Here is a 27,684-nt window from a genome sequence, read left to right on the forward strand (position 1 = left end):
ATGGTAATCGGTTGGTTCGCTTGAGGAATTTGTTGCGTTTGCTCTGCTCCTTCATGGTCGATCAGATGGTTTCCTTTGGGGCAGGTCCGTAAGCGCGTTGCGGGTTTTCTTTGTTTTAATTTTTCAGGTGCAGATCCAATAGCTCGGTATTCCACTCCATGTCCGGCGATTCCAGCTTTTTGGCCAGCGGAAGATAGAGCTGGTTGTTGTCCTTAGTTCAATTTTCCACACTTTTTGCTATCTGTGACTGTAAATCAGTTTCCGCTCGACAAAAATGCAGCTGGACTGGAGATTGTTGTTACTTTGAAGTTTTACCCACCTGTTGTTTATTTTTCATTGAAGTTGACACAACAAAGCCAGTTAAAGGCATTACATCTTCTTGACTTAGCTTATACAGGGCTTATTCGGTTTTGAATGTCACTTGGCTTTTTGGCATTTGTAATAATTCTATACGGTCAATTGGCACTGAAATGCTGTTTAACTCCCCATATGCGGCTTGATTCAGTGCTTAATGGTTTGCTGGGTCACCATCAGAACCAGCAATTGCACTTTCTCGTTCAATTCCTGGATAAACCCGAAAAAATGTAACGAAATTGCGAATTCAACTGGTTATTAAAAAAAATCCATCCACAATTTTAATCTCATACACATTTTTTCTTAAAATGAATATCAACAAACATACACACGCTGCGACGTCGTTTGTTTAATTCTGCTTAAATCTTTAACTTCTTTTTCTGTCCAACGTGCTGACTGAAATAGTTGCTGTTCCGAAAAACTGGGTCCCATTAGTTGCAAACTTATTGAGAGACCTCGTTTCGAAAGCCGAATTGGTAGGGACAGTAATGGAATGCCATCCCATACGGTTGGATACAAAAATTCTGCACAGCGCACTGGTCTCGATTATTATTACTCCGAGAAAAATCCTTGAAGCTTCACTCAAGGTTGTGAAAGTCAGTAAAATGTTTACTACACGGAATGCACAATCAAAATTTTCAGAAAGCAATCGTCGGACTTGAAGGGCTTTTCGGAAATATTTCATGGAATTAGTTTTTGCGCAATAAAAAAAAGTTTCCGCTTTCCGTTCGTTTGTTTAATTCTGCTTAAAACGGTAGAATTTTTTCAGTGCATGTTTGATCTCGCCCCTTTCTAGTGAGCAAATTTGGTGATTTTGTCGGTCCCGACGGCAACGGCCCTATTTTGCTCACGTTCATACTAACCCCCGGTGCGGTATGGAAGTGATTAAACTCGTGAGCATTTTCACTTTGCTCGCGATTGCTGCGGATGCCCTAAATGTCCGAAAAAGCCAAAAATATTCAATGAACAACATCCGGTAGTAACATTAAACTTCATTTATTTGGCATATTAAAATAACTCTCAGTTCCTAGATAAAATTTTTCAAACCATAAATTTATATGTCAAAAAGATGAACATCCTCTAAATCTTAGTTTCATTCTGTTTATGAATGAGTATATTATTACATGATCACTGAAGATCATTTTTGAGTTTTCAATATTCAAGACGTTGACTTATTCAGCAATTTTGTTAAAGACCGTAAAACGTGACTTGACTTATGGTTAAATATACATTGGAGATTTAATTTTAGTTCTTTTTGCCATATTTTAGGTCGAAATCCCTATACTCTACCGAACGGCAGAAAAAAACAAAATTAAATAAACTAACTTTTATTTTTTCGAAAAAGCCAAAATTAATTGTGGTCTTCAAAAAGTTGATTTTTGATAAGAAATTGTTAATTTGAAGTAATAAGTTTTACTGTGCCATTCTCTATTGTTGCTTTTCCTCACCAGCCAACTTGACGGGTTCCCATAAAGATATGTATATTTATAGCCAAAAGTTCGTAAATCTAGTAGGGTAGGTGTTCCTAATTTGGCATGTGTACCTAACGTTAACATACTTTTCAATTTTGACTGTTAATGACGTTATTTTTCACTTATCACAATTATAAAAAAATTATAATAAAACGGATCATGTGAACTTTCATTTTACAAACAAATTAGTTTTCTAACTCACAGGATTTTTCGTAAAATCCAGTTTGTTTCAAAGTATGTCCAAATTGAATGAAATTGTTAGCAAATTTCTTAAAAAACACCTGTTCAGAAATGGAAGATTAAAGCTGAATTTGTCAACCGATTTTTTTGTAATTTTTCGTCGGATTGTTTTTTATCATGATTTAAGTAACAAGTATGTTAGAACCATGTTTTTTTCGTGTAAAAGCTGAAAAAAGCATATGTCCACAATTAGGAACACTATTTTCAATGTGTTCCTAATTATGGACATAGTCAAAATTTTACAAACTATATCAAAGTCATAGAATGTATTTGAGATAAATTTGATTGATTGAATTGTGTTTTAACTTAATTTTCTACGATCTGTTAAAATAAACTGTTTTGAGCTAATAAAACATGATTTTTTTTACTTCAGTGTATCTCAAAGCTAAAAATGTTGAAAAATTATTTTCGCCAAGTTGTAAAGAACGCACCTTTTGCGACAGAGAGGGAAACCATCAAATTACAGAGAGCTTCTCAACGAGAACAGAATCGAAAGGGAAAATTCAAAAAAAAAAATCTCAATGAAATGCGTTGTATACCGTCATCTGGAGCATCATGCAACACTTTTCAACTTCAATGGCTTCTAAAAACCTAATGTCCACAGAAACCCCTACCGTTTGTACATCAAAAGTTTTAAGGTTAAGGTGACATCAAACTAACGTAGTCAGAAAAATAATTGGTTCCACCAGTTATTTTTAAATTTTCAAACATGCGATTTTCACACTACTAAGAAAATGGGGGAAATTTCAAAAACCTTTGTTTTTAATGAAAAATCTAAAAAAAGTTTGAAAAGTTATAGTTTTTGACATATTTGTGATGTCGTTACGCATAAAGCACGAAATGCAGTCATTTTTGATTTTGTTAGAATTAAAGTTTATATTTTTTTCTTTCAAACATTTTTTTTAAAGAAAGCATAAGGGTGCTGAATCCATTCAGGGATAAAAAATACTACAATTTTACATCATATTCAAGCATATGGAAACAACATTTAAACCACTGACCATACTGACTACACACTCGTTTGTTGGATAAATTTTCCAACAGTACGCAATGTCGATTCCAGAGTGCGCATATATTGATTGGAAGAAATGCTATCCCAGTTAGAAAATGCCACCCAACTTTCAAAAAAATAGAGGCAATTTCTACGATAAAATCGAGTTAAACAGGTACATTTTTCCTATAGGGCATTATTTTGTCAAATTTTGCAGGTTCGCCACCTACCGTCGGTATTGCGAACCTGCAAAATTTGACAAAAAACATTTGCCACAAAATATCCGAATTTTTGTTCTAAGTGGCATGTCAGTGTGATCAGTGTTTAAACTGTGAATCATTGATTTGCATGTTGATGCATTTCTGCCAAGACTATTAACGGAATTTTAATTTTTTTTTTTTCAAATTAAATGATTTTCCGAAAAATATTTATACACCAACAGTGTTGATATAGGATAATAAAATCAATACAGAGTTTGTAGGTAATATCATTAAGCCAATCTGTCACATTGTGTAAAATTTTTACAGCATCAAAAATGCAAAAATTTCGATTTTTCAAATTTTCTATCAGAATCAAATCTGGATCAGAATCAAAAACTTTAACAAACTATCTCACAATGTGAGAAACCATGGCATCATCATTTTGTTATCATTAAATGATAATTATATTCCATTATATCAAAATACAAGTTAAATAAGTGTTGTGGTACACAAATGTTGCATCGAACCATGCTGTTGTATGATGCTCTATTTGACTGTACTTATTTGTATCCATTACGATAAATTTTTTACTTTTTGAAATTTAATATATGTTTCCATTGGAAAAGTAAAAGTTTGAATTTGAAAAAGCTCAACATCCACTACTCCCTTCAAAGCAAAGGAATATTGTGTAGGACAGGCATGTTAAACTGGGTATTGCGGGCCGCATGCGTCCCGCGGCCTAGATTAATGCGGCCCGCTTAGCCCCGCCTTAAACTGTCACAAAAAAACACCACTGATTTTTATGTGAAATATTACTGCAAAAAAACTAAAGCTGAATGTACCGATTTAACTGATTTCGGCTGCGGCCCTCTACGTCATAGACAATTTTTAATGCGGCCCAAACACCTAAACGAGTTTGACATGCCTGGTGTGGGATTTAAATAGTCCTTATTTCTCTATTCATATTCCAAAAAACGTTGTAAAATTTATAAAAAGATGAGTTTTGAGATTTTTCTCATTAAAGTATTAAAAAAAAACAGACCCATATGCAAAATCAGGAACAAATAGTGTAATACTGGGTACGCTGATTAATTTTTCCTCATATGTTAACATTAGGAACACCCATATGTTAACATTAGGAACAATTAGTGCCATTTTAGGAACACCGACACACTTTATAAAACATGATATTTTTCGAAAATTAAGGCTTAAAATGATTATTTCAGACCAAAACAGAGTTCAGAAAAAAATTTGGAACTAAGTTATCAAAAAGTTGGATATCTAAGTATTAAAGGTTCGGCGTAATAATATCAAATCTAAAAACCTCTGACAAAATATAGCGAAATTAGGCTCACTTACCCTAATCAAAGCTATTTCAAACTTATTTAAAGTACTCAGTACTCGAATTCTTATTCGTGCATTTAAAGCGGCATCAGTTTTATTAAACGAATTAGCTGACACGGTGTCCTTTGCTACACCTTGAATAAATAAATGAAATTTGTTTATATTATCTAAATTGTTGAGTTTTTTTGTAGCTACCATTTTGCATCAATTTTAGTAAAAATAAAAAAAAAAATATTTTAAAACGAGAAATGCAACAGTTGTTTGGAATTTCAATACAAAGATGAATTTGTCTTTTTTGGTGAAAATTGATCTTTAGTGTTTTTATGATCTGATATTTGTACTTTGTTTTTGTCGGTTTCATGAGTTCTCTAATTTCAGGTTTCCAGATTTTTCTCAGCACGTACCTGGGCCGGACGTATCCAGGCTATTATATCTAAAACTTGGCAAAATCCGGGCATTTGATCCCAAAATGTCGACCAAAAATCCGGGCAATATTCGGAGAAATTTGGTTGAAAGCTTGGAGCTATTCAACACAAATCAAGAAAAATAATAAGAAATGGATTTTTCATCAGTAGTTTTGAAATCGTTTTTTGGCTTTCAAAGAACTCACGAACTTCCATAAAATTATTGTTGGTATCTTAATAATGTCACTTACCGCATGTGTCTCCATTTGTTCGATAATAATATGAAGAAAAATTCGTCTCCTTTCCAACTTATTCGTATTAATGCAAAAAACTTCTCTCATAAAATATGGTCCCTTTTTGTTAATTATTGCTCGATTCATGCAAAAAATGCCCTTTCCTCTTCCCACCCCCACTAAGTGAAGAAGGCAGGCGTTTATTATAATCACACCCATTTTTTTTTTATTCTCAAAGACCCTTTCATATCAAGTTTGGTTCCATTGGATGATAAGTTCTTAAGCGATACATCAAAATTATATGAAACCTCCACCTTCTCTCTCTCTTCTGCAAAGCGATAGGTTTCATAACAATCTTAGAAACATATCTCGTACCCAAACACCTTCCTATACCAAGTTTGATTCCATTTGCTTGATTTGCTTGGCCCCTCATACTTATTGGAAGACGGTTGGTGTTTTATTCCATTTCTTCTCGAGTTATGCAAATAATTGTTTCATCGCTTCCTATATCCCTAATGGAAGAATGGAGGGGTTTCAAATAATCATATAACTATTTCTCGTAACACATGCTCTCCCATATAAAAATTGGTTTCATTTGCTTTTTTAATAATCAAGGTATACCAGAAATTGTAAATGAGTCCCTTTTCCTTTCCTATCTCTCCACTGGAAGGCGGCAGTGGTAGGTACTATTGATCACATTGACATGACACTTAGATAAAAAAAGCCGATCATTTTCTGTCTAATTTTGCCTCCTATCGTCGATATTTCCAACTTTGCAAAATTTGACAATAAATTCTCCAACAACCGAAATCGAGTGTCCAGTCGGTATGGTCAGTGTTTTTACTTTGTTGTAAAAATTTCCAGATATTGAAATATACCCGAGCAGACTTTTATGGCAAAATTATACCTAGTTTTGCTATCATGCCTGGAAAGTAAAATGAGGTATCATTTTGCCCGAATAAAGGTGGTACAATGCCAAAATTTGGGTCTCACTTTTCATATGCCAATACCACAATTATACCAAGTGTAGGTTTCACTGAAACCTCAATGATACCTCGTTTAACCACCACTTCAAAACGCGTTTTGAGAGCACAATGATACCTCTTTTAGGCTTCGAATACATCCAAAATTTGGCATCGGTGTGCTTTCAAAATTCCTTTGAAAAGGCTGGCTTAACGAGGTGTCAATGAGCTTTCAATACAACCAAAATTTGGCATAATTGTGCAATCCGTGTTCGAAAAATGGAATCAATAATGGGGAATTGTTTAACCTTTATTTAGGACAAAATGATATACAATTTTGCTAACAAAGCACGATAGCGGAATTTGGTAAATTGAAACCTTACCCATGCAGACATGTGTGGCAAAATAATACCTTATTGATGCCAAAATTTCGATAACAAAGTATGAGAACAAAACTTGGTGCTATTTTGCCCAAAGGCAATATTTATTTATTTTCGACTCTTGTTCTTGATTTTACTAGAAAATTTTCTCGATTTAATTTAATTAATCGCCTGAATTTACCATCATGTAAAGCGAAATTGCGAATTCATAAAAAAAACAATTTCCAAAATTATTTACTTGCCTACATAAAGGCGTTTTAATTTTACCTCATGGTACATTACACACTTTTCAATTTTTAGGTGTAAATTTATGTCAAATAAGATTGCACAAAATTGAAGCATCGCTTTTGATATACTACTAGAAAAAGACAGAAACGCTTGAAGCCATGAACTCTCAGGCATAAATTGCATGACTTTTTCGATATAATATTATATAATCAATGATGTAAATTTATGTCAAATCAAACGCACAAAAAAGAAACATCTTTTTGCCATAAATTTAAATCGGAGACATAAATTTCAGTTATTTTTAACCCTATTTCGGGAAAATAACAATGCTCAATACAGTGGAATTTTTACATGAACAATACTTATATTATAAATAAATTAGTCTTATATTAAAAATTATTCAACATTTTTAAGCAACTTAGAAATTATTCTTTTGCTTGCGTTTTCATTTTCTTCTTTCTTCCTAGTGGTTGTTTGATGTTTTCAATCTCCCACACTGGGAACCGGAAGTCTATCCAATAAATACATTACACAGCTGACCATGTATACAACCCGATTGAGCTTTCAGTTGGGATGAAGATTTGCTGCGGTAGTTTCGAGTTCTAGCAACCAACCAATCCATTTTTACTTCATTTTCGGATGAACACTAAAACAAAAAATTGTTTGGTTAAGTTTTTGAAGAAAATTGGGATAATTTTTGATATTTTAAATTGTACAACTATTGCATTGTACTAACATTATCTACTTTTTTCCACGTCCTCGATCCATTCCCATAACACGACGTGGATGGCGACATATAACACTCATACTCCCAGCTTCGTCACAAGTGGTCACAATTCCTTCTGTAATAGTTCGAAGTTCGGCGACCGAATTCAGCATAACTATCCATGCATGCAGCACTATGTATTATTTTGTGGTTTGTAGACATCTGAAATGTAATATTTGAATTTAAGAGATGATAGTATTTAAAACGCGGTAACAGAAATACTCTATGACAACAGGTAATCAGTTATCAAATCAATGTCAACGATAAATTTTACTTTTTTTCTTCTGCATCCAGCAGGATTCTTTGTACATAAATGCTATCGACTATCGGTTAACTCAAAAGCTTTTCCAAAAACAAAAATACGACTAGTCATTTAATCTTTACTGACATAACACCGTTAAGTGTTTTGTGAAATTCGTTATAGTAATCGAATGTTTTCAACAGACAGTCAGGGGTTGAACAGGGTAGACACCATGTCATCAACGCTCGAAGTGCCGCAAGCTGTAAATACTGTATTTCGATCATGACTCTCACATTCGGAGACAAAGATTTACGTGTAGTGTAAGGAAAAGTCAAAAGGTTGTTATCATCAAGTACTGATTTAAAATTTCCAACACATGAAAGATCAATATCACTAACAAATGTAGTCCATTAAAGTTTGTTGATTTTAACTCCCATTTTATCGATAATCTTAAATAGAATATAGATGAATAATACATCAGTCCATACACCGTACATGTCCATCAAAAACACTCAGCTCCCTCGAAATGTATAAGAGCTTTCAGCAGCATAAGCATAAGAGCCGCCTAAGAGAGAACAACCACAAAACTTCATAAAATCATGATTAAATTTCTAAGATTGGAATAACAATTGTTACAAACTACCAAACTTAAATATTGAAATCAGATCGCCTGAAACAACCCTCGAATTTTTAGTCTGATCAGCAAGGAAATGTGCCCAAATGATAATTTTGAGAAAATGCGCTTAAAGTTGTGAAAGCGCGCAATATGTCAAATATATTTTCGAAATTGAGCAGCTTTAATTCATCAAAAAATTGTATAAATTCAGAGTTTTGCCCCAGTTTTAAATTGTGATATGAGAAATCGATTGGTAAACTTACTTCAAAATGCATGATTTTGGCATCTGATCATGAAGTTTATTGAGGTTTAAGCTTATTAACTTGTATATGGCTAGACAATGAAGTTTATGTAATCGAATCTTTATATTTTAAACTAAATGTGGTGTTAAATTCAGATTTTTTTTAAATATTTTTTCGATTGAACATAAATTGCTCAACCTCGAAAATGTATAGAGAATCGAGTACCTTGACATTTTTTAAGTGCGTTTTATTAAAACTCTCATTTGGGTACCTAAACCTCTTTTATCCCAAGCTTCTCAATTGATGGTTGAATCAAAACGTCTTAAAACTAGGGTTTATATACTATGAAACATACATACCTTTTCGTCGAATCAGATCCTCCTTCTTCGCCTTCCTGATTGGCTTGAGCAAGCTACGAAAAAAAACGGATAGCATATGTTCCTCTGAACGATTGACCTCGTCAATTCAACCGTTCACATCAAATTTTTTTCAGCATATCTGCTTATCTTTAACCCGGATTGTTTAGAACAGGAAGGCGAGTATTGATGTCTGTATTCCCGTTTAAAATTCTTTCCAATTACATTTTGCGTATCTGGACATCAATCCAAACATCAAACAGCGCAATGATGCATTTCAATTTTGTATGGTCAGAGAATCACGCCCGGTAACACCTCAAGGTGGTATTCTCCGAAGCCTCGCTGGAGTAATTCTTCATGAATTTCCGAGTTGAGATGTACTTTTTAAAAATTGGGAACATACCTAGTACGGTGACAGGTGTTCGATGATGCGGAATTTTTCGTGTTTGTTAATCAAATCCAGCTCATAGTTCCGACAACTTTCTCGCTCTTGATGCAAACACTTTTCTAGGCCTTTTTCACCCCGATTTTAATCTCTTCTACGATGGATTCGTTTCTCAAGAGATCTACATCCCAGACTTGTACTCAAGTGGGATCTGATAGCCACCAGCTAACGCGGAGTTGCTTCCAGTCCTTCCAGTAGGCTTCAATCATTCATCATTCGATGAAACCTATTCAGGATTAGGAAAAAAACACTACCAAAAAGTTATTTATATTCTTACAATGCAAAACATACCTTCAACAGTGCATCCAAGCAGATCCTTTAGAAAACGGCTGAATGAAAGATGCAGCAGCAGCCAACTTTGAGTGCAACATTTCCAGGCCTGGTCTGTTGAAAAATATTTTGAACATCTTGCTCCAAAACTTTGACAACACCCAAACATAAATATAGTGTGGTCTGAGCCGTACAATTGAGGACAGGTTTACAAAAACTAATAAATATATTGAACGTTTGCTTGCTCCAGCTGATGCTCCGAACGAGACGACTGGTTTGTTTGTTTACTTTTTTCTCGTCGATTTTCTACACACTCATATCTTTAACTCTAATTTGCGTTCAAATACACATACTTAAACATCGTTCAAGATTTAAATTTGAGTTTGAGATTTGATTTTACTTTCTCGACGTGATCCGCATGAATAATAAATTAGAACCGGTTTAAAATTAGATCATTTTCAAAATAGGTTAAAAAGAATTAGGCCGATGACATAGTGAGTGCGATGCGATGCGAATTGGCGGAAAATTTACGAACGCAGCCTATGCGAACTCGAGCGGCGGAACAAATTGACATCTCCTTCGCCGCGTTGAGTATGTCAGGTTTAAGCGATTCACATACATTTTCATCAAATGTGGTTCACCGCATTGAATCGCATTCACCGCATCGCATCGCATCGTATTCACTATGTCATCGGCCTTAAGGCTTTAAGCGTTTCTGGCTCGAATATTTTGATAATTTTTTAATGTTTATGTATGTGTTGAATATTTAAGGCAAGTTTGTTCCACTTGAAAAAAACATGAAATTCTTTCACAAATAAAAATTTAAAATGAAAAATTTTGCGCAAAAACGAGCAGTTTTAGAATTGTGATAACATATTAGGGGCCGTTCACATACCACGTGGACAAATAAGGGGGGGGGTGGGGGGTATGGAAATGACCATGCTTGTCCACGGAGAGGGGGGTAGTAGCCCTAAAATAAAAGTGCGGTAGACTGTCACCGGGGAGTTCCAAGCGAACTGTCAAAAGTCGTTCCAATCGCGCATATCCATTTTACTGTAGGGCTTTACGCGATACGAGAAGGCAGAAAATGCGACCTTTCGACTACTGTAAAATGGTTATGCTTGATTGGAACAACTTTTGATAGTTCGATTGGAGCTCCGCGGTGACAGCCTGACGCACTTTTATTTTAGGGCTTTAGGGGGGTAGGGGTTCGGGTCATGTCCACGTGGACATACTCACTTTTAAAATATTTTCTAAATGTGAATAAATATTAAGATGTATAAATCAACATCTTAAAATTGCAAAGCTTTCCAGTTCAAGTTTAAACAATTAGTAGCTACATGAATGCAAGTGATAAATATGATAATATTGAAATTTATAATTATTTTTCAAATTATTTTATATAAGGAAATTCTTATTCGGGTTTTTCAAAATCAGCCATTTCAATAACAAAAGACGAAAAGTGGTGTTTTTTAACTGTCAAATTAAAGGTTTTAAACAAAAACTATTTCAAATCTGTCCACGTGGACATTCGGAGGGGGGAGGGGGGGGGGTAGGTGTTTGCCAAATGTCCACGCTTGTCCACGGAGGGGGAGGACAGGGTCAAAAATCTCATTTTATTTTACAACACTTAAAAATGCGCCGCGCACAGATACCAAATCATGCTATCATTTTGATCTTACTTTTCTGCTCTATCATAGCAAATGAAACTTAAATGATGCCTCATTTTATTATCTTGGAAAAAACGAAACCAAATGGTGCTTTCATTTTGGTCTCAATGTCTTATTGAGGTATTGGTTAGGCATCATCTTTTGACATATTGATGCTTCAATGAGACCTTATTTTGCAATCGTGAAAAATGCAATACTAAATTATGCTATCATTTTGCCATTGATAGCTCATTTTGGTAACTGTTTGCTATTGATTCAGGCATCAAAGTCTGCTCGGGTAACTTGTCTCTCATTTAATCTTTAGGCAAACGATCCATTATTACTCATTCCTGTTAGGGGGCCACGAAGGAATAATTGAATAACAATTTTCTTATATGATTCAATATACGAAATATAAAATTGCAACATTGAATCCATAAATTAAATGTTCTTAATTTTTTTTCGTTAAGCAAAACAAATAATTTTTATAAAAAAAACGATTACTTTCAATGATTAAAAACTCTGTTAGTGCCACCGATTTCTACGCTAAATTAAAAATATCGCTAAATAAAAAAAATAATTGCAAAATCATTGTTAAAATGCAATTTTTTAAACATGATATTAAATTAAGAAAAATCAACGCATGTTCACGTTCTAGAATCGGCGATAAAGGTATGTACTTTTAAGCGTTGTCATGTTACGAAAATTCTACTATTTTTAATCTCATAATTTCCTTAAAAGTCACATATTGTCGAAAATAGGGGATCTCTTCAAACTTTTTGAGAGGAATTCGATGCAATTTTCAAAATAAAAATAGGTTCAGAAGGTTGTAAGTTGCACCTGGGTAAAGAACGCGTTGTGACGTCACGAAAATTTATTTTGTTTTTTTTTTCGGAAAAGTTCATGACTTCTTACTTCAACACTATGTAGTATTTCTGCAAAACATATCAATGCGCTTCATTAAAAGAACTCAATTAAAATGTTTTTAAAGAAATAACGACATATTTTTTTCGCATAAACGCGGTTATTTTAAAATGTTTCTAATAAAAAAAATATAAACCCGCGCTTGTTGAACACTTGATTCGAAATAAACAAACTATCATGAACATGAAATTCTCATATTTGTGATTATAATAAAAATCTTGCAAAAAGATCAAGTCTTCTATATTAGAATGAAACGCGCATGTAGCTCCAATTTCTTGCTGGCATTATGTTCAAACAATATAAGTATCACTCAATTAATAGGATTAGTGCCAACGTAAGAACTTAACTACACAATTAACACACGACTTTTTGGTTCCATGATTCCTTAAATAAAATAAGGCTAACTTAATTATGCCGAAACGTCGGATGTAGTAAAAAACCTAGTGTTAACATCTTATGAAGACTGAAAACGCCGAAAACATTTACATCATTACCCTACCAGTCGATAGTAAAATGTAATGATAAACTTTTTCTTTCCAACAAATTCATAAACTTTTAGTGAAAAATAAATTTCTTATAAAATTATTTAAAAAAAACTGTCTTTTATTGAAATTTCTATCTCAAACAAAGTTACTAGAAAATCTAAATCTAAATCTAAATCCCACGAAAGCGGATTTTAACTGAATTGCTAAATTCATAAAATTGAAATATGCAGGAAAAGTACAGGGTGCAATGCAAAATTTGGGCCAGATTATATTACAGAAAGGGGTCGCGCAACAAACCTGAAATTTGTATGGAATTGCAAGGAGTTTGTTCGGGATGAACAAAAATCAAACATTTTTTCGTAAATAAACCATTGATTTAAAGATTATACTTTGATTCATTTCATGTAGCTGACCATAGAATTTCGTGACGTCACAACGCTTTGTTAAAACCCTGGTTAAAAAATGGTGCGTTGTGACGTCATGAAACTAAATCGCTCAAAAATAAATTTAAATCAACATTTGAAAAAAAAGAAAAAAAAACAAAAAAAGAAAAAATATCTCACTTCATTGATCAGGAAAAAAATTACAACAAAATATGCGCATTTTAAAATGTTGAAGCATTGTAGAACATACCATAAAGCTTTTTTGACATTAAAGCCTTCAAAAAGTCCATGATCACGTTTTTTGAGTTTTAAGCCACTGTGCTTTAGAGCCAAAGGGTAATAAGTACCGTAAAAACTTATTTCGAGAATACACGCTTTCAAGTGGTTGTGTTATTCCCATTATCATTTATTTTTCGATAGTCTGTATTTCTCTTTCGAGAGTAAAAGTATGTGATTAAAAATCTTAAAATCTGAAAAAAAATCACCAAACAAATTATGCAAAATGAGAAACCGGTTGACGTTATAAACTTAAAATTGACCGTTTATGCTCTGAGGGTCTTAATTGAGCTTTCAGCAAAGCGATTTTCCTAATGTTTACGCTGCAAGAGGATTACGTTATTTTTTAAGAGTTCAAAAGCACCATCCCAATCAACTATGTTGTCCAACATCCGTACAAGTTCACTGAAAATAGCAGAATTGAGGTTCCCTCGGATGTCGGATTTGTTTTTTTGAAAGTTGTTAAGAACAATTAATTTTTAATCTTATTTTAAAACCTTGATTTTGCATAAGATCATTGAAATTTTGAACACTGGGGATTAGTTCTTTTTGATAATACCGGTCGAGACGCTCTTTAAGAAACAATGCAAAAAAAAATTTGTTATATTTCGATGAAAAAGAGACTAAACTCATAAACTAAAAGCACCCAAAAACATCTTTCACTGTTTTAAATGACGCAGTTTTTAGGTAGATGTTAAGACAAATATTAGAAAAGAGTTCTTTTTAAAAATTTCCCGATTTTGTCAGTGTCCCCAATTTGTCACCCTAAAATGATGACAAAATCGGGGATTCACTGTATATGGATTGTTTTTTTTTTTTGAAAAAAGCATGATTCATTTTGAAGCCAACAAATATTGCTTCATTGGTTGATATGAATAAAGCTCTAGTAATTGCTTTTGCTATTTTCGAGCAGTTTCGTGAGCCAAATACTTCGAATGGCATGCATATTTTAAATCTGGAGCTGGTTGAAAGTAAATATTCTACTCTGGTTTTTCATATATGGTTGAGCAAATGATTCCAAATTTTGCCATTCTAAATTTCGAGCTAAGTAAAAGCTATCGAAGCATTTGCTATTTTCTTCCTCATACCACCTGTTGTGTAGAAAGAAAAATTGTTAATACAAAACAGGGTTTTTGGAAAAATCGAAAAAAGCAGTCGCCAATGAGAAAATTCTGGACACAAAAAAAATAAAATTTTACGAGATAACTTTGACATTTTCTAGCAAAGAAATAAGATGTTCTTCGAAAAAGAAGATACGTTTCTGAAACACTAAAGTTTATAGAAATCGATTGAAATCCAGCTGAATAACAACAATGCGAATGAGTAAATTATCGTAACAAAATTTGATTTGTTTGTGAAATTTTATTAGGGTCATATGCTCTGAAAGTTTCTTCGAGCCTTGAGATGGAAAAATCAACATTATTTAGTTGACTTTCAAAAATGTTCGTTATTTTTAAACAAAAAAAAACAAAAAAATTGAAATAAAAATTTAAATTTTCAAAAAAGGACTGTGAGAAACAGCAAAAAGTGTTACGTATAATTTCTTAATATGTGCCAGCCAAAATAAGGAAAAAGTTAGGAAAAGATACTGGAAATCTATGATTGTGCAAGTCGAAAATGAGAAATATCACTTTTAAAAATGTTGGTACATAATTTTTGAAAGCTTTAAACAATGGTTCAGAATGTTTATCTTTAAATTTCGTGACGTGAATTCAGTTCAGTGGGTTCAGTTTAAACTGAATTAATTCACTTTACATAAGGCATAACTTTGTTATCCAATCGAGAAGCTACACATACCAAATTCAGGGTAGTTGTTTTCTCTACAACTTATTTAAAGACACCGATATCCTTTTTCTACAGAGAGAACAGGAAACCAAAGTGATATGAACTAAAGTAAAAAATTTGGTCAATTCCAGCGTGAATTCACGTCACAAAAATATTCGATCACATCACAAAAATAAATAAATTCTTAAACGACCAAATTACATTTCTTTTCAAGAAATTTCAATTTGTGACCGTTTGCTACAATTTTTTTTTCATTTTCAAGTAAATTGGTTGCCTTCTAGAATGGTAACAGTTCAGAAAAGTCCGAAAAATAATTTCACATCTCGGTGGAATGTGTCTTCTGAAAAAGAAATTCCATTTTCTTATGCAGGAAGCATATACTTTTTGAAGCTTTGAAATAAAAAAAAAACTGATTTAAGCATGTTATTAACAATTTGTTTGAGTTGCTGATTATATCGAATATATCCGGTTTTTAAAGCTATTTTAGAATTTCAGTTGTAAAATGACAATATTTCAACACAAACAACTTCAACCCTATACTGCATAGACTACGGAAACCAAGACTGCGAATTAATTGATTGACCTTTCAATTTACATTTATTGTCACAAAGAATGTAATATAAACTGAACTTTCGTTTAAATTATAAATTTGCAACAAAATCAAAACGGCGAAAGCTAAATAAAACTGCTAGAGCACATTAACTATTGTACCTTTGGTATGATTCGTAAATCGTTTGTTTTAAATAATTAACAGATGTCCTTCGAATCTGGAATTTCAGTTATTTTTAGTTAGTCAGACTTTGTAAAATTATTTCGAATTGAATTTAAAAGATTTTTCTCACTTAGATATAACCTAACTGTAAACAACACGATTGTATCTTTCTTCATTATAAAGCTAGAATTACTTTTACAGTTTTTATAACTCAATGAGATTTTTATACTTTTGGTACAAAAAGATTTTTGAAAAATGTTTTTGTTTCAACATCATTTTTTATATGATAAAGCCAATAAAAGTCGAAAATATTATTTTCTCACACTATCACTCGAAGTTCGATAAACTTCCAACACGATTTGTATCACACGTAGAAGCATTTACCATTTCTAGCAGGGAGCTGGCCAGATTTTTCCAAGATAGCATTGACTGTTATTTCAGTTTTTGTTTTCGATCAAAGCTATCCAAATTTTTAGACAGTTCAATTTCACCATCAGCCAGCCGATCTTTCGTTACGGATTGGCCATCAATTTCAGTTTTCGTACTCTTCAAGGTAGCTTCCTACTTTTCCAAATCGGACGACATGTTTCGGTCACTAAAAATTACACGTCCAAGTTTTCATATGCCGCGAAATGCTATCGACCGGAAAGCCTTATATTTGTTACATCAAGAATCGAATGAAGATAGTATCCTCAGGGCGGCAAATCGGTGTCAAAACTTTTTTACCATTTCCGTAAGTTCAATGGCCATTGTGATGCGATCAGGTTGGAAAGCTTATTTGTTTTTATTTTTCATACCATAGACCAAAAACAAACCTAATGAATCGAGTTCGGCAGTTCGAGTCCGTTTAGCGCGTAGCCAAGATGTACGCCAGATTATGAAATTTGTTCGTGAAAATTTTGTCCACGAAGAACCGCTTATGAAGAGTCTGAATATTGCCTCCACCAGATCCACTTTGCCGTTGGAGACGATAATTGCAACCCATTTGAAGAATGGTGAGTGACTTGAGGTCTTATGAAAATTTTTTAGTTTAATTTCTTACCTGATGATTCCAGGATTCACGATGATAGCAGTTGAAGGACAAAAAAATGTTGTCGGTCTAGCCCTGAATCTCCGGAACTGCTACTGGGATGGGTCAGTTCTTCAGAACGCAGCCGAAAAAGCTGAAACGGAACCACTTAAGAAGCTGTTCTACATTTGGTCCATCGTATCATCGGAACCAAAGCTACACGAACGGTTTATGACGCCTTGTATTTTTGAAGTATGTGTTCATTTGTTTATTTGAAAACGAACGCATCACTTGAATCATTATTTTTACGACACACTGTATTAGCTCATGCGCAATTTCCAAGATTTCCCTTTAGTTCCAAAACCCACCGCTTCCAGACAATCGAGCGCCACTAGCGCCCATTCATATGCACTACATTGCAGAAACCGTCTGGTGGTTTTCTTGAATGATTTTTTCCTCTTTCTCTCTTCCCTTGGCAGCTCGCGATGTTAGCCACGGCTCGTGATTTTCAACGGCGAGGCATCGGATATCAGCTAACGATGGAGTCGCTGCGTTTAGCACGTGATTTGGGCTATCAGGTGGCCAGAATGGATTGTACCAGCGAGTATAGGTAAGTTGGGCGGAAAATTCGCCACATAAGCGCTCATTTGGGGCGGGTTAAGTAATAATGATACAATATTGCTTTTGAATTAACATGAAGGTTTCTAGGAATCAGTCCAGCGGATTTTAATAGTATGAGGGTTTCAAGATTTAAATTTGAAACCGAACTATCGCAACAGATTTTAAATACTCTTTCAATGCACAAGTTCTAGGTTCCATAATTTTCAAATAGCTTCAACCAATCACTTTTCTTTATATTTAAAATTTCAAATACCACAGATAAGTATTCCGTTTTGTCTAACAATCTTTAAAAAACATAAAAAATTAAATGAAGTAATACTAAGCATTCCACAAAATTAAAATCATATAAATTTGCCCATAACCCTTTAATGAAAAGTGTTGTTTTAAAACAACACTAAACGAAATCCAAATATCTCGAAAACGCGTGGATATTTTTGAGTGATGCATTAATATTCTAAAGATTAAAAGAACTTAGCCTATAGTATTTTTTATACGATATTTCAATGTATGTGTGAGATATCCAACAAAGTATGAGGGAAAGTTTTAAAAATCTTTTTTTTTTAACTTTTTGGAAAATTGCGTTATTTCTTCAGATTTGAAAATTCTAACAAATTTTTTAATCTTAATCAACCACAAACACCTTCCTGCATCCAATTAACACGGTTTTGAAGAAATTAGCAAAACCGTATTGAAATGAACAAAAAATTTCAAAAATTATTTGTAAGTTTTATGGGCCATAACTTTTATAATACTCAAAATAACGACTTCAAACCTGTTGAGTTTTGTTATTCGAATAAAAATGTTATTGTTTCACTAAATCAATAACTGCAATTATCATTTAAAAAAAAAGTCATGCATTAAAGGGTTAGGTTCGACCGTTAAATTAATGAAACGACATGAACGACAACAAAAGACACATTCCACTCGCATGTACCACTCACAGATGATTTTTATTCGTTCTCATATCATAAATTAATTTCAAAATCGTCAATTATTTCGCTATCAAATCACAAAGCAATAGAGATGTACATTTTAATGGTATTCGATTAAAACGGCTCAAAACCGAATCTTGACCTTTTTAATTATTCGGCCAAACGAATATTCAGCTGAATATTCGGTTGAATATTCTATAGAGTTTTAAATGAAAAAAAAAAATAAATAAAAACGATTACTTTAATTGCTTCTAATACTTCCGTTTTGATGTCCTTCGTGTTTTCAGTCGATTATTTTCGGACAGATGACATTACCAAATGATGTATTACAAGATCTTTTACAAGAAAGTGTCTCTCTGATTTTCAAAATGTCACCAATAACTGAAAGGATATAAGATGACTTGTTGCTTCTAGGGAGTTAATCACCAAAGAGATTGGGTTCCTGTGAAATCTGGGACAAAACATGTCGAAACAGATGCCAAGCAATTTGAGCGAGATATCTTCAAAATAGCAATTCAATATTTTGAGCATACCATGCCTTCTATCACACGTATCCACACAATCGGGCAATTCAAGACTATTTTTGAGAAATTTATAAAAAAAAGGCAATTCTGAATAAAATCTAGGCTTTACTCTAAAACATACAAAAGTAAATATAATGAAAATCACTCGGAATTTAAAGTTTTCATTGAATCACAGCTGCAGTATTAAAATTGTTTGTAAGGATTAAACAAAAATTTATGCTCATTTTGAAATTTGGTAATAATCATTTATGAACACATAATCTTTAGCTCTCGAAGTGAAATTTTAGATATTAATTTGGTTTAGCAAATAATCTGATAAACCATTGCAAAATTCAGGAGGCTTTAATTAATATTTGGAATTCCAGCCAGATTGGACTTATGTCAATTTTATTATTTGGTAAATTGCAAAGCCAGGATTCATCAAGAAAATCTGGAATAAACGATAAAATAAGTATAAAGCGATGGTTGTCAGCGTTATTCATTATGTCTAGCGAGTTTTTTTTACGTTTTGAATATTAATTTTATTTACGAACAAATTGTAAATTTTGACAACATTTACAAATAACATTAGTTTACAGCATTTTTGAACTTAGTAAACTGATGATCTTTTTTTATGTGAAATCGAGCGCTGGATCTTAAAATGGATATAAAAAAAAATCTCAATAGAACAGTTTTTGAGTAATACTCCAAATGTTTTGGAAAATTCAAAAAATTATACTTGAACTCAGATGCAAATATCTCGGACTGCGTAGCATTAATTTGAAATTTCTTTTTTACATATGAGAGGTAAATAAATATGCTATCGACCATTTGAATTTCATTTTTACGTATTATCAAGAGTATTGTTGATATTAGTGACTTTATGATAGAAAACATTATAAAAAATGCATTTTTTTTTTTAGAGAAAATTTTGTTTCAGCGAAAGTATGAGACTTAATGGTAACATTTAAAATATCTGATTTTCTTTTGACTTTTAATGTCAAAACAAAGATTTCAAATGATTATCTATCAGAATCGGTTGAAAATTGAAGAAGTTATGGTTGCTTTTCCAAAACAGTAATTTTTGCAATTTTGAATAAATTAACGAATCGCAGTGTACTAATCATAGTATAGGAAGATTTAAGCGCGATTAATCTCACTCGCTCCAAATCAAAAACTTATTCATAGCTAACCTGAAGATTTCATGCAAAATTTCAGATTGATCAGATCATAGGGAGGGGTTGCTGGAGTCTCAAACGTGAATAGGATTTTAAGGTATTTTGCTCGGGAGGAACAAAACATGCTGGTTTTTCATAAAAAACTTTTTTCTTCACAAGCCGATCTCCACAATTCTCCATATACTATGATTAGTACACTGTGATTCGTTAATTTATTCAGAAATGCGAAAATTACTGTTATGGTAAAGTAACAATAACTTCTTTCGCTGAATCAAAATTGTCTCCAAAAAATGCGTTTTTTATCATTTTTTTCTATCAAAAAGTCACGAAATCAACAATACTTTTGATCATACGTGAAAATGAAGTTCAGGTGATCGATAGCAATTTTATTCACCTCAAATACGCAAAAAAGAAATTTCAAACTAATGTTATGCAGTCCTATATACTTGAATCTGTGTTCAAGTACTTTTTTTTAATTTTCAAAAATTTCATATTCAGACCATAACTCAAATTCTTTACTACTGAGATTTTTTAGAATTCCATTTTCGGATTCAGCGCTCGATTTCACATTAAAAATTATGGTTGGTTAAAAAATTTCATAATTTTTTTTCCAAATTTTGTAAACTAGTGTAATAAAAAACAATTGACTGCATTGATTTTTTTTTTGTAATTTGAATAAAACATCCTCCGTTTGTTTTTGGCAACATTCGATTTTGGCAACTTTCGATTTTGGGAAGTGTATCAAAATCGGAAGGTTTTTTAAAACGATATTTCCTTCTATTTTCCCTGTAACTGAACCAATATAACCTAGACAATCACCATAAATAAGTTTTTACGCTCTTAATTGTTGATAAGTGTCAATAATGACAAAAGTAATGAAAGACTAAAAATGATAAAAAAAATACCAAAAATCAACAAATATGACAAAAAAAACAAAAATTATGAAGAAAACAATAATAGCCGCCCTAAATATATTAAAAATATGATAAGAAAAAAAATTACAAAAAGTGGTCAAAAGTTGACTTTTGTAGAGTTTTTTTTGTCATATGAATAGCACATGAATAGCAAATGTCATTCTTCATCACTAATTAGTTAATTATTGTCATTTTTAGTTTTTCGTTTGTTATTGGTTTTTTTAATTTTAATGAAATTTTCGATATTTTTGTCATGGTTGAGTACTTTTAATTTATTTTTTAATTTTAATTTTTGTAGTTGTATTCTACCAACATTTATGAACGAAAGACGAATTTAAGATGTTTATCTCAATAATATTGGGCCTGATATATTGAAAACTATATGGTAAAGTCATTTAAATGCACCGTTCGATTTTGATTTTTGTTTTTGTCGAAATTTTACGTAGAAACTTTCTAATTTTCTAACCAAAAGAATAAAGATCTTCAATTGTTCAATCATTTGAAATTTTTTTTTGAATACTTAAAAAAATTGTGAGAAACAGCGTCATTTAAACGTACGATTCCTCAAAAGATTGTTACGTCAGTACGAAACAAAACTAGTAAAATCTAAAATTAAGGTACTGAAATTTTATGACTTAATTTACGTCACAAATTTAATTTTAGACCGTTTGCTACCATTTTTTTTCTACCTAATTCCTAAAATGATAATAGTTAAGAAAAATCCGGAGAATGAAATTCACGTCACGGTGGGATGTGTCAAAACTGCAATTTTTGAAGTTTGTTTGTTTGAATCCACCACAAAATTGATGGTTTGTTAATTTCTGCAAACCTGAGGATTCCAATTAAAGTACGATCAAATAACCTGTTATTTCAAATAGTTTCATATTATCTTAACATTTCATTGAACAACAATAATTCACTTTTTCTAAAATACAACGTTTAAAGAAGTATTCAGTCAATCAAACAAAGTTAGGCTAAGAAAACTTAAACTTCAAAGAAGTATTTTTGGCATTTATTGAGTTGCGATATTGCTCATCATAGTTGTTTTTAATATGTCAACATCAAATTTGAAATTAAATGTTTTCAGTGTTAAAATCCCTCGAAAAAAAATATTTTCAATGTAATGATATTTCCTAATGGAACTGAAATTTGATTGACGCGGATCCATACTTGAAAATAAATCTTTATATAAAAAGCTATATCCGTTTTGGGGTTTGTTTGTTTGGATGTTTGTCTTCAATAGACTCAGCCGTCTTCAGAGCTAGAATCCTGAAATTTGGCATGGGCGCACATTAAAAATGACGGAAAATGTTTTGTAATATTGTTCCAGTGATATTGTCGTTATTAAACACCGGATCGAGATGACAATGTGAGAAAAAAGAAGTTTTTAAGGAAAAACAATTGATTCCGATTTTCCAATTTTGAATCAGGAGTCGGCCCAGGGGTCGTCCATATTAACTGTTTACTGATTTTGTGATGGGGACGTTTCTATAGATTGCATTGACATTAAAATTTGATCATGTATGTTTTGAGGGACGGGCATTCGATTTCAAGTGAAATTTTTAGTCAAGCGTCTGCCAAAGGGGTCGTTCATAATAATTATTCACTGTTTTTTTTTTTAAATAATATTTTGAGGTGATTTTCCATTTGATTTGGATAAAAAAAATTGTATATGGGTATTTTATGGGATTGGATCTGATTTCAGCTAACCAGTTTTGTATGAGGATCGTAAAGGGGGAAGGGGTGTTTATATTTGCGCGATATTGTCGTGATTATGCATCAGATTGACAAGAAAACTTTCGCATAGGAGTTTTCAAGGACGGGAAATTCATTCCAAAAACCCAACTTTGGGCCAGGCCTCGCTGAAAAGGGGGATCATACAATAGTGTTGTGACTAAGCATCCGATCGCCTCTAATTAAATCGCTATATTATTAACGCTAACGCTTATTAAATACGCTAAATGTGCTGAAAAAGTCATCGTTTCATTAAAGCGCTAATCGCTAACTGTTGTCCAACAACAAAGCTGGAACAAGTATCAAATTGTTCTTTTGTCACCTCACTTCTCATTCATTTTTGTTTAATTTCGAAGGGGAAAATAAATATTCTTTTAAGCATATGGAGTTGCGGAAGGACCCGAATAGGCCTAGGGGACAACACCACACAAAAAAGTATTGTATAGAAAATTGAAGAAAATAATCGAATTTTCGAACACTAAAAAGCAGAGCAAAAATCAAAATGTAGAAGATCAGCAAACTACTTGCTTTATGATTCCTTGATTTATTTTTTAAAATTTGGTTAATTATTTACTCGATTCATCAATTTTGTGCAATATAGACTTTTTATAACATGTTATTGTATACTGGGAATGTTGTAAAAAAGTGCTAATGGAGAGAAAAGTGAAGACAAACTTTTCCTTTGACTCCAGTACGCATTCTTTCACTGAGACTATTGGAAGTGAATTGTTATATCCATATCGATCATTCTATTTTGTTTTGTTAAGATTTTTTATATATACAAATAATCTCAATTCATATAGGGTAAGAACATTTAGGTACTTTATAGGTATATCGGATAAAACTTTGAAAATAAAGCTGAAGCTTTTTTCTCAGCTTCGAATCGATATGTTTTTTTCGCGGAAATATGTTCTAAAATCAAATTCATCATTCAAGCCTATTCAAAATTGTTTTTGTCCCAACTATTGAATACCATGATTCTAATATTGAACAGGCAATGTTCTAATTATTAAACACGTAACCATTGGAAATCGTTGTATATAAATGGTGATACGGTCAAAATTTGGTCAAGGGAAAACGTGTGTAAATCGGTGAAATCGTTTATTTAAAATATCAAATTAAATTTCTTTATCAAGTTTAATTAGTATAAAATTAAGGAAAAATATTCAGTAAGGCTTCCGCTTTTCCAAATCCGAATTGCCGGGCCTTACGCTTAACCCCTGCCATCAGATTTTGTACAGCCACCTTGTCCACCTTCTTCGCCGCAGAAAGCCAGTTTGCCTTGAACTGCTGCTCGTCCTTAGCAGTTTTTTTGGTCTTCTTTAAGTTCCGCTTGACAATAGCCCAGTATTTCTCAATTGGGCGGAGCTCTGACGTGTTGGGAGGATTCTTGTCCTTGGGTATCACCTGCACGTTGTTGGCGGCGTACCACTCCATGGCCTTTTTACCGTAATGGCAAGATGCCAAGCCCGGCCAAAACAGTACGGAACAACCGTGTTTCTTCAAGAAAGGCAGCAGACGTTTATTCAAACACTCTTTCACGTAAATTTCTTGGCTGACAGTCCCGGAAGCTATGAAAATGCAGCTTTTCAAGACACAGGTACAGATGGCTTGCCAAACCAGACATTTCTTCGCGAACTTTGACAGTTTCATGTGCTTGAAAATATCTGCTTCCCTCTCCTCTTCCTTTTGCCGTATAAAGCTCCTGTCCCGGAAGCTGCTTTTAGTCGGCTTTGGCGTAGGTTTCGTCGTCCATTACCCCGCAGTCAAACTTTGTCATCATCGTTGTGTACAGCCTCCGAGATCGCGCTTTGGCCGTCGTATTTTGTTTATCATTGCGATTTGGAGTCACTACCTTCTTGTAAGTCGATAGTCCGGCTCGTTTTTTAGCTCGATGCACGGTTGTAGACCCAGCTTATTAGCGGCATCTCGGAGAGAAAGGTTAGGGTTTTGCTTGAAACTACCGGCAACTCTCTTTGTCGTCACAGCGGCTTCCGGTTTTCGATTCCTCCCCTACCCAGACTTCCTGGCTGTCGACAAACGTCCCCCAAACACTTTAATTACATTTGTAACGGTTGATTTGGCAACTTTTCGCGATTTTGCCAGCTTTGCGTGCGAGTAGCTCGGATTTTCGCGATGCGCGGGCAAAATTTTGATACGCTGCTCTTTTTCCTTGGACGGCATTTTGACAGCTGACAATTCCAAAATCAAAATAGGAGCAACATTCTACACACACACACCTTTAAAATGAGGGGTATACAGGTCATTTAAATGTAAAATTTTAAGAAATACGTCAAGTTGATATTGACCAAACTTATGACAGTATCACCCTCTAAGAATGGGAAAACTTAATAATTTTAGACAAAGCTAATTTCAAGCTTATATCAATTATATCTCAAATCAATTAAATCATCTTAAATTTAACTCTGACCCAAAAGCCATTGAAAAAATATGGGAGAGCAAATGCATTATTTTTGCAGCGGTCTAGAGTACATCTGGAAATCTAGTTTAATTCATTTTCGCTTAGTCATGATTTAACTTTGTCATGGCACTTCATAATGTTTGAATAATTTTGCTATTAGGTACTTTGTTAAAAAATCATTATCTTATCAAAGTTTTTTATTTGGTCAGTTTCGGCCATTCTTCGCTTCGCTGATTTTCGCACTGCTTTAGACTCTTTCTTCAGTCGGGTACAAACCAGGCTAAAATGAATGCCATCATCAAATTTTTTGAGACATTTGGTTTTTTTTTCTTCTAAATTTTCTCATGGGGCTCACTTTGGTCTAGTCGAAGCCCGCCCATTTTAGACTTGAAACAATGTACCGGGGAATCTACGATATTTTTTAAACTTTTTGTTACTTAAAAGCAAGTAAATACTGCGTATTAAAAAAAAAACTAGTGCCGTATTAAGTAGAAATGCTGTCTCAAAATGAAACTAAGATGAAATGACTAAAACTTAAGTTTTTCAAAACCCCAAATCCTACCACTAAGATAAATATTAACCAAAGAACATTTTTTGTAGAGCAAACCAAAATAGTTGTGTCATCAGAAGTATGCAATTCAAGTGTTAAAACACGTTACAAAACATCTTCACGTACCCGAAGTGAGGTAGCTAATTACTAATTCCAGTGCTTCCTGCTTTCAGCTCCCGGTTGGCCGATCGGGTTGGCCTCGAGTGCATCTGGTCGGTGCCGTACAATCATCTGGTGGACGGGAGCAGAAAACCGGTAGCCAAACCGGAACATCCTCACACCCACATCCGGGTCCATGCGGCCAAGCTGGAGAACTTCAATTAGAGTCCGCTCTCTCTGTCCCTAGACTAGCCCAGCAAGGTGGAAGGTTCGGTTTGAAAAATGGAATCCTAGCGCGACTTGGAGGACGGCCTTTGCAACAGTTCACCTTACCTTAGGTTCATGCCACTCATTGGATTAATTGGTTTTTATTGAATCAACCCTATGTCACCTTTTCATGATTTATTACACCGCTTTTTCCACCTTGAGCTTTTATTTTCTCTGCTGATTCTTTGCCTTTCATGTGAGGCTGCATTGCTGATGTTTTACGAGCACTAAGTGCAGCATGGCGTCGTACTGAAATAGGTATTTACAGAAAAGGTAAACAAATAACATTAAGGAAATGGCATGACATAAATATCGAAAAGATGCTCATTAGTTTAAAGATAGAGATTAATCATCCAAAAGGATGATAGTCTTTTTGAATCTGTGTGGTTTATTCCATGTTACGTTTTTCGTTGGAAAATTCCTGTAAATATTTATCCGAAAGATTTCAGAAGAAGGATTGTATTGAAGTTGGTTTCCTCTTTAAAATTATTTTTATCTTTGAATGCTTTAAAACAATTGAAAACAATTTAAATTTTAATCCTAAATTTTATTTCTTGATTAAACATAACTTTCAATTGTAGAGGTAATAAGAGCAAAATAACCATCTTGAGCAAGTTAAAGATATGGAATATGGTACAAATTCAGGTTTTTTGATAGATGGCCAGAGTGGAATTTGAGACATTTAAATAAAAAATATGATAAATAGCTTAAAGACCTGGCCAAACTCTGAAAATTGACATGCAGTAATAGACTGAGTCGATTTGGGTTCATTTTTGAATTTCTCAAACCCTGGCGTCTTAAAAGCTTTGTTTTGGTTCAAAACTCATCCATGTTTTTTTTTGCAGAATTTTTAATTGACGTTTACATGAGTAAATTTGGATTTTAAAGTTTGTATGGGAAAATTGAATATTTTGTACTGAAAAATCAACATCATTTTTGTTTCTTCTGTGGAACCGAGTCTTCGGATGGTTTTTGTGCTAATTAATAAATTCTCTAAAGGAAATCTCCGCTGAACAACTTTATCGAAGACCGTAACTTTGTATCTTATTAGATTAAAAAGATATTAGGTGTTAAATTTAGACATATCTTTTGGCATTGATAAACAATAAATTCAATTGACATCACTGCTGGGGCCTAGCGAGGTATAAGTGTATAACATGACTACCTTTTACGCAATACTTCGCTAGACCCCAGCAGTGATGTCAATTGAATTTATTGTTTTTCAATGTCAAAAGACATACCCTTATTAAACAGTTTTTAACTTCTTTGCTTAATTAGATAAGAAGTTACAGTTTTCGACAAAGTTGTTTAGCGAAAAATTTCCTTTAAAGAATTTATAAATTGGCACTAAAACCATCAGAAGACTCGGTTCCACAGAAGAAACAAAAATGATGTTGATTTTTCAGTACAAAATATTTAGTTTTCCCATACAAACATAAAAGTCCAAATTTACTCATATAAACGTTAATTAAAATTCTGCGAAAAATCATGGATGAG

The 27,684-nt window shown here is 33.2% G+C and overlaps 1 protein-coding gene and 1 long non-coding RNA gene across 2 annotated transcripts; one reads left to right on the forward strand and one right to left on the reverse strand.

Annotated features, from left to right (window-relative positions):
* Positions 1-7,339: 7,339 nt before the first annotated feature.
* LOC129749356 (uncharacterized) lies at positions 7,340-9,219 on the reverse strand. The gene is made up of 3 exons (XR_008738027.1): positions 9,033-9,219; positions 7,545-7,736; positions 7,340-7,454 (listed from the first exon to the last, which is right to left on the reverse strand). It is a non-coding gene; the product is annotated as an uncharacterized LOC129749356 (long non-coding RNA).
* Positions 9,220-16,412: 7,193 nt separating this feature from the next.
* LOC129749700 (uncharacterized) lies at positions 16,413-26,348 on the forward strand. The gene is made up of 5 exons (XM_055744747.1): positions 16,413-16,691; positions 16,761-16,953; positions 17,014-17,219; positions 17,447-17,577; positions 25,995-26,348. The coding sequence occupies exons 1-5, from the start codon at positions 16,542-16,544 to the stop codon at positions 26,143-26,145; spliced, it is 831 nt and encodes a 276-aa protein (XP_055600722.1). The 5' UTR covers positions 16,413-16,541; the 3' UTR covers positions 26,146-26,348.
* The last annotated feature ends 1,336 nt before the right edge of the window (positions 26,349-27,684 follow it).

This window comes from Uranotaenia lowii, chromosome 2 (assembly GCF_029784155.1).
Source record: "Uranotaenia lowii strain MFRU-FL chromosome 2, ASM2978415v1, whole genome shotgun sequence".
NCBI classification, from domain to species: Eukaryota; Metazoa; Arthropoda; class Insecta; order Diptera; family Culicidae; genus Uranotaenia; species Uranotaenia lowii.

Bases quoted from the DNA above. Each gene is read 5' to 3' on its own strand.
- LOC129749700 (XM_055744747.1), top strand. From the start codon at position 16,542: ATGTTTCGGTCACTAAAAATTACACGTCCAAGTTTTCATATGCCGCGA. The intron at 17,220-17,446 runs GTATGTGTTCAT...TTCCCTTGGCAG, and splicing joins TGACGCCTTGTATTTTTGAA to CTCGCGATGTTAGCCACGGC. The intron at 17,578-25,994 runs GTAAGTTGGGCG...TCCTGCTTTCAG, and splicing joins GATTGTACCAGCGAGTATAG to CTCCCGGTTGGCCGATCGGG.